We start from the raw sequence: 12,879 nt of genomic DNA on the forward strand, positions 1-12,879 counted from the left end.
AGTCCTCACAGGTCCCCGACTGCCCCAGACTGGCCCACCTCCCATCTTCAGCCACCTCATGACTACCCCTCCACGGCTTACCTGAACCCCGGTCTCAGCCTCTCACCGAGACCTTTGACCTCCACGTTTGCTCTAGCCCGCCCTTCACACTGTAGGGTCAGGCTCTGGTGCCAAGCTCAGAGCCCGCAGTTTAAACTGCTTTTTGACTTAGCCCAAAGGCCGTGGACAAGATGGTCAGCTTTGCTAAGCCTCGGGGCTGTCACCTGTAAAATGAGGTAAGCTCTATCTTCCACCGAGATTAGCAAGGCCTGCTGGCACATGTCTGCAGCAACAACACTCAAACTCTGAGGCACAAGTGTTGGGGATATTATTTTAAGGTGTGTTACTTTTGTTTATGTTGCATTGGTTTAACTCTGTGAAGCTGTGTTACTGTGCCTGTCTAAAACACCTGATGGTCTAATGAAAAGCTGAATGGCCAATAGTGAGGCAGGAGAATGGACAGGCGGGGCTGGCGGCAGAGAGGATAAATAGAAGGAGAAATGTGGGAGGAGGAAAAAGAAAGAGGGAGCCAGAGAAGGAGGATGACTCCGGGGATCAGCCATCCAGCAAGCCACAGAATAAGACTACAGAAGTCAGAGAACAGGAAAAGCCCCGAGGCAAAAGGTAGACGGGAGAATTTAAGTTAAGGAAAGCTGGCAAAAAAACCAGTCAAGCAGGCTGGGCGGTGGTGGCGCACGCCTTTCATCCCAGCATTCGGGAGGCAAGAGTCAGGCAGCTCTCTATGAGTTCGAGGCCAGCCTGGGCTACAGAGCGAAAGCCAGGAAAGGCACCAGAGCTACACAGAGAAACCCTGTCTCAAAAAACAAAACAAACAAAAAACAAACAAAAAAACCAAAACAAAAAAACCAGCCAAGCTAAGGCTGGGCACTCATAATTAAGAATAAGCCTCCATTGGGGATGGAGAGATGGCTCAGAGGTTAAGGGCACTGGCTGCTCTTCCAGAGGTCCTGAGTTCAATTCCCAGCAACCACATGGTGGCTCACAACCATCTGTAATGAGATCTAGTGCCCTCTTCTGGCCTGCAGGCATACACGCAGACAGAACACTGTAGCTGTATACATAATAAATAAATAAATCTAAAAAAAAAAAAAAAAAAAGAATAAGCCTCCGTGTGTGATTTATTTGGGAGCTGGGTGGCAGCCCCCAAAAGAACAAAAGAGTAAAATACTAACAACACACAAAGGAACTAAGAGCTTAAGGTTGGATATATAGTGAGACCTTGTCTCAAAAAGAGAGAGAAATCCTGTTTTGTGGAGCTGGTAGGGGGCTGAATGAGGGAAAAGCAGGATACTATTAAATGACACCATTAAAAAACCTTTCAGATGGGTGTGGTAACCCAGCACTCAAGAAGTCAGGACAAGAAACCACAAGTTCAAGTGTTTTGTTTTTTGGATCTTTTAGGGGGCCCGCCACCTAGCTCCCAAATAAATCACACATGGAGGCTTATTACTTATGAATGCCCGGCCTTAGCTTCGCTTAGTTTCCACCCAGCTTTCCTTAACTTAAATTCTCCCGTCTACCTTTTGCCTCTGGGCTTTTCCCGTTCTCTGACTTCTGTAGTCTTACTCTTTCTCCGTGGCTGCTGTGCAAACTGGCTGGCTGGCCCTCTCCTCCTAGATTTCTCCTTCTCTATATCCTTTCTCCTGCCTTGCTAATGGCCATTATTCAGTTCTTTATTAGACCGTCGGGTGTTTTAGACAGACACAGTAACACCGCTTCACAGAGTTAAACCAATGCAACATAAACAAAAGGAACACACCTTAAAATATTCTACTACATTCAAGGGCATCCTCAGCTACATAGTCAGAAGCTAGGCTGGGTTACAGTAGACCCTGTTTCAAAACAAAATTCTGGGAGAAAGACAACCATTGTCTCCACTTGTATACGCAATGCTGAGACCACCTAGTTCCAACTGGTAACTCCAAACCAATGGCCACACAGTGGCTAAACTCAGGGGGTCACAAAATAAAATGAAAAGCTGCGGAGTTCCCCACAGCAAGCATGTCTTCAGTGTGAGTGCATGCTGAGTGCACTGTGGTGGAGAGATCTGATACATACTCAGCTAACCACACTGCAAGACCGTGTGCATTTAGTGTCAGAACAGCAGCTCTGGATGCACTGTTCTGGAACATTCCTATCTGGGAGCATTCAGGAAGGCTTCCTGGAGGAAGCTAACTTTGAGCTAGAGCTTAGCAGGGGTGGGCGGAAGGGAACTGTGTCTGTGTGGTGATATTCAGAACCACAGAAGAAGAAAGGGTGTGCTTAAGCCTGTGCTGTGCCCCTCGCTGGGTCGGGATTGAGAAGATGGTCATTTCAGTCATGAATGAGAAAGAGTCTGTAGGAAATGGCATGTAGACAGGTGTAGTAAGGATCTGGGAAAGGGTGAGCCTGGTCAGTAAAGTATGTGTACAAAACCGGTGAAGAACAAATTTAACTTTAAAAAAGTTAAAACTAACAAGTCCTTCTCCACTCTAAAACAAACAACCTTCGTTAAGCTCCACTGTTCCCAAATGAAACTCCAACTCTCCTCTCCTGGGGTTACTCTCCTGGTGCTAGCCCTGCACGCCATGCTCACCTCCTTCATCATCTCTAGCCACCCTCTACTTCATTCTCCCTCTCTGGTCCACTCAAGGACCCCAATTATCCCCGTCTTCTCAATCCTGACCTAGCGAGGGGCACAGCGCAGGCTTAAGCACACCCTTTCTTCTTCTGTGGTTCTGAATATCACCACACAGACACAGTTCCCTTCCGCCCACCCCTGCTAAGCTCTAGCTCAAAGTCAGCTTCTCCAGGAAGCCTTCCTGAATGCTCCCAGATAGGAATGTCCCAGAACAGTGCATCCAGAGCTGCTGTTCTGACACTAAATGCACACGGTCTTGCAGTGTGGTTGGCTGAGTATGTATCAGATCTCTCCACCACAGCGCACTCAGCATGCACTCACACTGAAGACATGCTTGCTGTGGGGAACTCCGCAGCTTTACTTAAACATTAGCAGTCTTTTCTGGTTACTCAGATGTGCCAAAGAATATACAAAGCGGTGATCATTTGAGGTGCCATTAATTTATCACAAATCTAAATGAAGCCAGGTGGTGGTGACACACGCCTTTAACCCTAGCTCAGGAGGCAGAGATAGGCACACCTCTGAGTTCAAGTCCAGCCTGGTCTACAGAGTGAGTTCTAGGACAGCCAGGGCTACACAGAGAAACTCTGTCTTGGAAAACAAACAAACAAATCTAAATACCTATAAAGAAACTGGAATTCTGCAGACTAGGAAGGAAACTGATCGTGCACTGACTGTGAGGACAGATGGACATGGGAGCAGGGTGCAGAGAGCTGCCCAAGGAGACACACAGGCATGCTGCTCGTGGGGGATGAATACAAACTATTCTCTCCTTGTCATTGGTGCTACTGTTTTTGAGGCAGGGGCTCACGATGCAGACCAGGCTGGCCTTGAACTTACAGAGATCCACCTGTCTCTCAAATGTTGGGATTAAAAGAGTACACCACTACATCTGGCCTACGAGTCTTCTCTTTACCCCTTTAAAAATAATAAGCCTGAGTAATTTTTCTACCTGGAACTTCCCAACCTTTAAATAAATAAAAAACTACCAAGAGCAATAGGCCAGTTCTTTTGGAAGACTAGCTAACCACATAGATCAAAGCTGGCCCACAGGGCAATTACAAGGAGGTGGATTCAGACAACTATATGGTTTGGGGTTCCAGCCACTTAACTCCTCTCACTGGAAATGGAGACGACAGCACTTATCTCCCGGGACCTTCTGAAGATGTAACACAAAAACCCATGTCAGTGCTGGCCGAGAGCAGTTACTGTAGACTGCTCCTTCCTCCCCTCCCTGAAGCTCTCTCCATCTCTCCCTTCATCCATCCTGGCACTACTTGGAATTGAACCAGGGCCTTATAAATACTAGGCTATATCCTCAGACTCTTTCCTTTTTTTTAAATTTTGAGACAGGGTCTCACTAAACTGCCTAGGCAGTCTCGAACTCACTATATAGCTCAGTCAGTCCTTGAACTCTTGATTCTTCCACCTCAGCTTCTTGCGTAGCTGTCATGTGCTATCATGCTCATCTTAAATGGCTCTTTTCCAACTTCAAATAACTTCCTGGAGCTCCTAAAGTCCTCAGATGAGCCAAGAGTCTCACTTTAAAAATGAAGACTCCAGCCAGGGGTGGCGGCAGTCCACAGTCCCAGTTCTTTGGGAAGATGAGACAAGAAGATTGAGCCCAAGAGTTCAGCACTAGCCCAGGCAAAAGAACAAGACTCCTCTCAAACCAGACCAGAGTACAGGCTTCGGCTCTGTCCCTGTTGCTCTCCAAACCTCCAGGAAACTCTGAGGCCTAGAAACATCCCTTCCTGGGTGTCTGTGTCCTGAATCACACCAAACATGGGATGGCCATTTCAGAATTGGGGCACCTGTCCCAACACTACAGGCGCAGATACTTTCAGCGTGGACAGCCAGTTAAACAGTGACGCTCTCATGCCATTGCCGTCGGCGTTAGCCTTGCTCCACACGCCACCTCTGCTCTGGGAGCAGCAGTGTGAAGACGGTGACGCCCACTTGTGCCAGGCCAGCGTTAAGCCTGTACAGGTGCTATCTCACTAGGCTCTCAAGACCTTAAAAGGGATGGATCATTATTACCCTTACTTGGCATGGAAAGAAGCTACTAACAATTCAATTGCTCTGTTCCAAAACATGCTGGAGAACAGGGGCTGGTCCAATATGAAAAGCTGGTCAGGTAACAGTGGGTACTGGGAGATCTTGGCGGAGGAGGGACTCTTCTAACCTGCAGTCCTAACCATCTATACCACAGATGAGACAATGGCAGCCCAAACTGTCCCTGATTAAGGTTTGCTAGGAGCAGCTGATGAGTACAGAGCGCTCCTTGTGAACAACTGCGAGCACCTGGCTCTGACACACACCATCTGGTCCTTCTTAAAAACTTGAATAACAGGACTCCTAAGACTCTATTCCCACGTTTGGCTACCTTTTCAAATAATCACAAAAGAGAAGTCCAGTGGATACCTTTCTACTAAAAACGAACAAGCAAGCTAGCAAACAGGTGCTGAGAAAAAGGCCTGTGCTCAGCTTGGAGTGTCTGAGGGAAGGCTGGGTGATGGACGGTCCCACCAGATGCTTTGGCTCCAGGCCAGCCAGCAGCACTGACCCACCAGAGCTAGGAACGACTCGGCAAACAGCCCGAGAGTGAAAGAGTTGAGCGGAGCAAGGTTATGCTCCGTTCCCACATGCCAGCATCCAGTTTTCTCATTTGGTCTGATGGGAAAGCAGTCATGTGAAACGCTGGCCTCACAGCGAGATTTAAAACAAACAAAAAACAAAACAAAGTGACCACGAGCCAGACGTGGCATCTTTCATATCTTTCACACGAGCACTCAGAGGGCTGAGGCAGGAGGATTGCAAGCTTGAGGCTAGTATGGGATAAAAAGCAAAACTTTGTCTCTAAAAGGCCCAAAAAGAAACAACAACAACAATAAAATAACCGCTGGGGGTTATCCGGGCATTCTCGGAATTCTGGACTGCCTCTGCCAGAGGTCATCACACAAGGACTAGAGGAAAAGCACAGAAAAGTCGAGCACAAGAACCTGACCCCGCAGGCCCCTGATTTTGCTCTGCCCTCACCTTGGGCAGGTACTTAATGTGCTCAGTGTCAACTCCTCAACGCTGCAATCCAAAGAGTGACAATGTCAGCCTTGCAGAGCAGCTGCAAGCACTGCCTGAGGTACGTGCAGCATTTACAGGGCCTAGCAGAGGTTTCTCTCCTTGGAGTAGTTTAGGCTCTGGGAATTCCCCGCTAAGTGCTTCATGGCATGGGGGCTGGGGGAGGGGAGTAGTGTGGGTGGCATCAAGAGGCCAGGGATGTCACATTCTGCAGTGCATACAACAGTCCCCATAGCAAAGAATGTCCTGCCCCAAAGTCACCAGTGTGAGGTCTGGAAATCCTGACCTGGAATATGGCAAGGACTTAGTAAACACAACCTGTAAAATGATCTTTCCTACTATAACAATAGCCAGTTGCAGTTCCTTTATCTCAAGGATAACCATCATCTGTGAATAAAACAATAAGAGATAAAAATGCATTACTCACTCTGCTTCTTGTAATACTGGGTAATAGTTGTGTTATTTTGGAGACAGGAAGAGTCTGTTGCTTGGTTGATTCTGGGGAACGCAGTAATTTTATTAAATAAATCACATAGCAGAGCACCAGAACTGTGGTATAGAAAAGCTGAAACAAGAAAATAAAGGATTGAAATTAAATTGTTTTGATACAAGCATAATTACAACAGGACTATAAATATTCTCTCCGAGGTAAACAGAACTGTCTTAATTAACTGCACTTTCCAAAGAGCAGCACAGCACTCAACTCAAGCCTAGCTCCATGGCAGCACCTTGGTGCACAGGCTCCAAACACTGCACTCTTGGAGAACGGAATCACCATGGCAGATGGCCACCCGGCAAACTGTGGCTCCAGGTGTCCTCGCTGTGTTGACAGCCAGGAATCTGCCATCATTAGGACTGGGTTTCCCATAAACCGTGGAACCTGTGCCATTTATGATTACAAAGCAGAATTGGGCTATTGGCTGTCTCCTCCACACCTAGGACATTGGCAGGGTGACAGCTGCTTCAAGCTGCAGGAGGAAAAGGTGGGGTCGTAAGAAGGTCCACCTCACCCTCCACCCATCTGGAACAAAAGAATCAATTCTGGTCAGAAGTGGGCCATCTAGCTTTTGTTTGAAGGCTGGAAATGAGTATCCAAAGGGCCCTGTCAGAGGCCCCCTTCTTCCCTCTTTCCCTTCTGGGAATGGCAACACCCCCAGCTCAACAAGTGGGGCCACCAAGACCCTCTTTCTACCTGCCTGCATCAAGGCACCTCCTGTCAAAAGGCATGTGGTAGGGAAAAAGAGGAAGCATGGTTTGGGGGGCTCGGTCTCCTAGGCGCTCGACTCTCAACCATAAACAAGGATGAAGCCTGCAGCGATCCACAGCCTTCAGGAAAGACAAGCGGTGTAGCTGTGAGCCACAGCAGCCAATACCCACGTCCTTGGTTATAAGTGCGCTCCTCCACCTCTCCATGGTTTCTGAAGACAGGGTCCCACAGCCACAGGATCCTCCCTACTGTTTCCATCAGGAGAAAGTCACAAGATCAAAGTCACCATTTTAACTACAGGATTCAGTGGCTTGTAGCACACTTACATTGTCATAAAATCACCACTATCTAATTCCTCAATATTCCATCACCTCAACACAAACTATGGACCTCTGAAGCAATGACTGCTCATTCCCCCATCACATAACAACCACTCAGCTGCCATGTCTGTGGACCTGCCTATCCTGGACATTATGTATCAATGGGATCATATAACTGCCCTGACCACTTCTTTTACTTAGTGTGTTTTCAAGGTTTATATACATTGTAGAAGGTATCAGCAGTTATTTGTTCTTTTTTGCCTTGTTTTGTTTTTTGAGATGGGTTTTTCTGTGTAGTCCTGGCTGTCCTAGAACTCACTCTGTAGACCAGGCTGGCCTCGAACTCACAGAGATCCACCTACCTCTGTCTCCCAAGTGCTGGGGTTAAAGGCGTGCGCCATCACAACCCGGCAGTTGTTTATCTTACCACTGACCTCTAGCTGTCTTGGGACTCTGTAGACCAGGCTGATCTCAAACTTGCAAGGGTCCTCCTGCCTCTGCCTCCACAGTGCTGTGATTACATGTAGGCCATCATGCAAGGCAGTTCTTAGAACTGAATAATATTCCATTGTATGGACACAGCAAAGTTCGTTTATCCAATTCATTAGCTGATGGGTATTTGGGATGTGTCTACCTTTTGGTCACTGTGAACACTGTTATGAACATTCTTTTTGGTGCACATACTTAAGAGTGGAAATGCTGGGTCATATGATAGATCTGTTTAATTTTTAGAGGCACTATCATACTGCTTTTCATGGAAACTGCATTATTTTATGTATAGACCAGAAATACACTAGTTTCAATTTCTCCACAACCTTGCCTACATTTGTTATTCTATACCTAACAAAATACCCACCCTAGTAATTATGAAGTGATACCACACTGTGGCTTTTATTATTTACTTGTTTGTTTTCAGTCAGATTTTCTCTATGTAGCCCTGATTGTCATGGAACTCACTCTGTAGACCAGGTCGGCCTTGAAGCCCCAGAGATCCACCTGTTTCTGCCTCCTCAGTGCTGGGTTTGAAGGTCAGGACAGGCCCTCACTATGGTTTTGATTTGCATTTCCCTAATAATTATTGATCCTAAACATTTTTTCATGTGCTTTGTTGCCCATTTATTTTTATATATTCTTTAGGAAAATGTCTGTTCAAATTTCTTGCCCCATTTTGAGCTGAGTGGCTTGTCTTTGTTGTTAAGTAAGTATTCTTATTTATTCTGAGGTGAGTTTTACCGGCAGTTTAAGGAAGACCTTGGAGGCAGATTTGCCAAGGGAACTCTCAGTGCCCTGGGCAGGGCTCATGTGTTGCTATGAGTGGTGTCACTGGACCAGACACGTCTGTCAGTGACTGTCCTGTGCAGCAACTACAGGACTCACGGTATGGAAACAAGTACTTTCAGTTTCCTTTGCTGAACTATGACCTCACCATAGGTAGGAGCTGTGACATCAGAAACACACAGTGCCAAGTGCCTTTCCCATAGTAAGAGCCAATCACATTGAGCATTTCTGAGGCCCTTCATCCTGCTAGAGAGAACGCATAGAAACAAGGATACTGATGAAAAGTTCTAGGTCCCGAAAGATAGGAAAAAAATAACTACAGATAATTTGTCTAAACTATGTATCTATTTTCAAATTGGTTTTGTAGGCAATTTTCATTCTTAATTAATTTTAAATATAATTACTTTGTATCCCATAAAAATATCTGTAGCTTTCCAATGACAGCCAATGTTGGAGAGGATGTAGAGCAAAGGGAACACTCCTCCACCGTTGATGGGAATGTAAACTTGTACAACCACTGTGGAAATCAGTATGGCGGTTTCTCAGAAAACTAGGAATCGAACTACCTCAAGACCCAGCCATCCCACTCTTGGGCATATACCCAAGGAATGCTGATTCATACCATAAAGATACATGCTCAGCTATGTTCATAGCAGCACTATTTGTAATAGCCAGAACCTGGAAACAACCTAGATGCCCATCAGCGGAAGAATGGATGGAAAAAATGTGGTACATATACACAATGGAGTACTACTCAGCAGAGAAAAACAATGAAAGCATGAAATTTGCAGGCAAATGGATGGAACTAGAAAAAATCATCCTGAGTGAGGTAACCCAAACCCAGAAAGACAGTCATGGTATGTACTCACTCATAAGTGGATTCTAGATATAAAATAAAGAACAAACAGACCACAACCCATAGAACCATAGAGGCTATATATATAGCATGGAGGTCCCTAGGACGACTGTGGCTTATAATAAATTTCAGTTTTACTCAATTATTGAAAAAAAAAATAGCCAAAGGAATGGAAACACATAAACTATGAACCAAAGGCTGAGGGGCCCCCAGCTGGATCAGGCCCTCTGAATAGGTGAGACAGTTGGTTGGCTTGATCAGTTTGGGAGGCAACTAGGTAGTGGGACCAAGTCCTGTGCTCATTGCATGAGTTGGCTGTTTGAAACCTGGAGCTTATGCAGGGACACTTGGCTCAGTCTGGGAGGAAGGGACTGGACCTCCCTGGACTGAGTCTACCAGGTTGATCGCAGTCCTCGGGGGAGGATTTGCCCTGGAGGAGATGGGAATGGGGGGTAGGTTGGGGGTAAGGGGAGGGGGTGGGAGGGGGGAGAATAGGGGAACCCGTGGCTGATATGTAGAACTGAATAGTATTGTAAAATAAAAAAAAAAAAATCTGTAGTTTTCAGAGGACATAGGAAAGAACGTCAAATAAATCATTACTAAGCAGCATCTTCCCCTGCCTTCTCAAAGACTAATAAAAGCATAAACCAGAAATCCAGGCACAGAAGTTCATGTCTCTAATCCCAGGAGTTTCGAGGCTCATGTAGGAGTACCGCTCTAAGTTCAAGGCCAGGCTGGACCAGTGTGAAACCCTGTCTCCAAAACAAAAACTACAAACAAACAAACAAATCAAAACACAGGAAAACTGACAAACTGAAAAGCAGGAAAATTGTGAGTTCAAGGTTACGCAGCAAAACTCTGTCTCAAAATAAATAAATAAATAAATAAATAAATAAATAAAACAAAACAAAACAAAATAAAAAACCTACAAACCACTTTATATGTCTTGTTGATGTATGGTGAATATCTGATCTTAGGCTTCATTTTTCTTTACTTTCATTTTATTTATTTACTTAGGTTTTTGAGACAAGGTTTCTCTACGTAGTCTTGAACTCTATGTAGGCACTGAACTCACAGAAATTCGCCTGCCTCTGTCTCTTGAGTGCTGGGATTAAAGGTGTGCACCACCATGCCCAGCTTTAGGCTTCATTTTTGAAAACAGTATTTTCACTCTAGCAGTATCTGTATTAGAGCTAGAACTAGGGACTACACCTAAAATGTAATGTGGAGCTAAAATGTCTGAAACGGAAAATGTACTTGCTTGGACTTGAGTCACTCTCTCTGAATTGTGGGAGATTTCAATCTAAGTTTAAAACACCTGGCAGAGTTTCCTCCTATTCTGCAAACCGCTGACTGAAATTCAAGGAAAATAACACACACACAATTTGATTCCCACCCCACCCCTTGTTTCCCACCCCCACCCAGCCCCCACTCCTCCATAGACTATTAAACAATCAAAGATCAGTTTGATATGGGCCTGCCCACAGAAGGTCTAAAAGCAGTTTTTGATGTGGACAACTGGAAAGTGTATGACCCTCCCCAGGTCCCTAAGGACACTAGTGGTGCCACTGTGTGAAACAGGATGGATACAGCAGCTGGAGAGGTGGTAGCCAGCCAAAATTCTGGCGTTTCCAACTGTCCCCGCAAGTATGAATACTGGGAGCATAAAACACATGCTAGTGGGAACAAGAAGGGAAAACAGACATGCAGATTATGTACCGAGTAAAGCATGATTCTCACCTGAGCCAGAGAAAAAATGTATAGACCCCAGTGAGGCAGGCACAGCACCAGAAAAGCTGTCAGAAGGCTCCGGAGGATAACTGACGTGCTCTCAGCAAGCACCTGCACACGAGGTCAAGGCGCAGTATTATCAAAGAGTAGACAGGAAAGGCTGGCAAACAGAACTCAGCACGGTGCTTACCCTGGGGGAGGGCATGGGGCATGTTCAGACATAAGCATCAATAGTAATGCTTTATTTCTTGGGATGGGTGGGTAGTTCATTCATCTTCAGTATGTTATGCCTCAAGATATAATACATATATACGCTACTATGCATTAATTAAATAATGTATTTTAAAAGAGGAAAAGAAACGCCAATATTAGCATACAACTAAACAAGATCACTAAAAAAATCTGAAATATTTTATAGAGCTCCTAAATTTTAATTCTATTATCTTCCTTATTACAAAACCTGTTTTTCACTTATAATATAAAGAGGTAACCCCCGATCCCCAGGGCTGTATGTCTGTGTTCAATGCATCCATATATGTGTATGTGTATACAGCAGGTACATTGTGTTGGCACATGGGACCAGTGACCAAGGTCAGGTGTCTCCCTCTATGGCCCTCCACCTTATGTTTTGAGACAGAATCTCTCACTGGCCCTGAGGCTCAGTGCTTGGGTAGGTGGCTGGCCAGCAGGACCTAAGATCCTCCTGTCTCTGCCTCTCCAGGGCTGGGATTACAGGCATGGCTTATAATACAGGTTAAGGGACAGTAAGTCAGGTCTTCATTCTTGTACAGCAAGCATTTCACTGACTGAACCATCACCTCCCTAGCACCCACCTGTTTTTGAGATAAAATCTTGTTATGTAGCCCAGACTAGCCTTGAATATACCACCTTCCTGCCTCAGTCTCTGGAGTACTGGGATTGTATGTGTTCACCATCATGACTCAGTTGGCAGGAACAAACTTTAGCATAGCCTATCTGACAAACTTAAGATAACAAATGTTTCATGTTACCCTTTTCTAATTAGTTCTCTACAATCTAGAAAAGTCATTCTCTCCTATAAAAAGCTTTTCTAAAATATCACACATCTGAAGGCTGGAGAGACGGCTCAGCAGTTAAATGCACTAGCCTCTCTTCCAGAGGACCCGGGTTCAGTTCCCAGCACCCACACAGCGGCTCACAACTGTCAGTAACTCCAGTTCCAGGGGAACTAACCCTCTCTTCTGGCCTCCAGAAGCACCAGGCACCCAGCTAGTGCACAGACACACATGTACACAAAATACCCATACACATAAAAGTAAATAAACAGACAGATAAACAAACTGCAGCTCCAGGCATACTGGCACACGCCTTTAATCCCAGCACTTGGAAGGCACAGGCAGGTGGATCTCTGTGAGTTCCAGGCCAGCCAGGGCTACAGAGTGAGACTCTGTCCGAAAACAGTCACTAATAACAACAAAACCCCACACTTTCCCTCACTGCTCACCTTTCCCATTCACAAGAGGTTCACTGACCTTGAGCTTGACAAACATATGTGCTTGTGCCAAGACCCAGAAAGGCTCTCCCACAAGTTCCACCACTGCTGAGAGGCCAAAGAACACCACTCCTGCTCCATAGTAGGGGACTACATTTGGATCAGGCACTTCAAGCAACTGCAACCAGACCCAGCCCAAGAGTAAGGACCAAAATACACCCAGGGGGACCCTAGAAGAATAGAAAAGATGTTTTTTAA

General features: G+C 45.7%; 1 protein-coding gene across 1 annotated transcript in view; it reads right to left on the minus strand.

The window, feature by feature from the left end:
• The window catches only part of Rft1 (RFT1 homolog), a 45,470-nt gene that overhangs the window by 24,701 nt on the left and 7,890 nt on the right, over positions 1 to 12,879 (minus strand). The window contains exons 4-6 of the mRNA XM_028891277.2: positions 12,662 to 12,851; positions 11,160 to 11,261; positions 6,186 to 6,323 (exon numbers count right to left, since the gene is read on the minus strand). Of these exons, the coding sequence (XP_028747110.1) occupies positions 6,186 to 6,323; positions 11,160 to 11,261; positions 12,662 to 12,851 (430 nt within the window). The remainder of the gene's footprint in view (positions 1 to 6,185; positions 6,324 to 11,159; positions 11,262 to 12,661; positions 12,852 to 12,879) is intronic.

The sequence above is a fragment of the Peromyscus leucopus genome, chromosome 9 (assembly GCF_004664715.2).
Source record: "Peromyscus leucopus breed LL Stock chromosome 9, UCI_PerLeu_2.1, whole genome shotgun sequence".
Lineage (NCBI taxonomy): Eukaryota > Metazoa > Chordata > Mammalia > Rodentia > Cricetidae > Peromyscus > Peromyscus leucopus.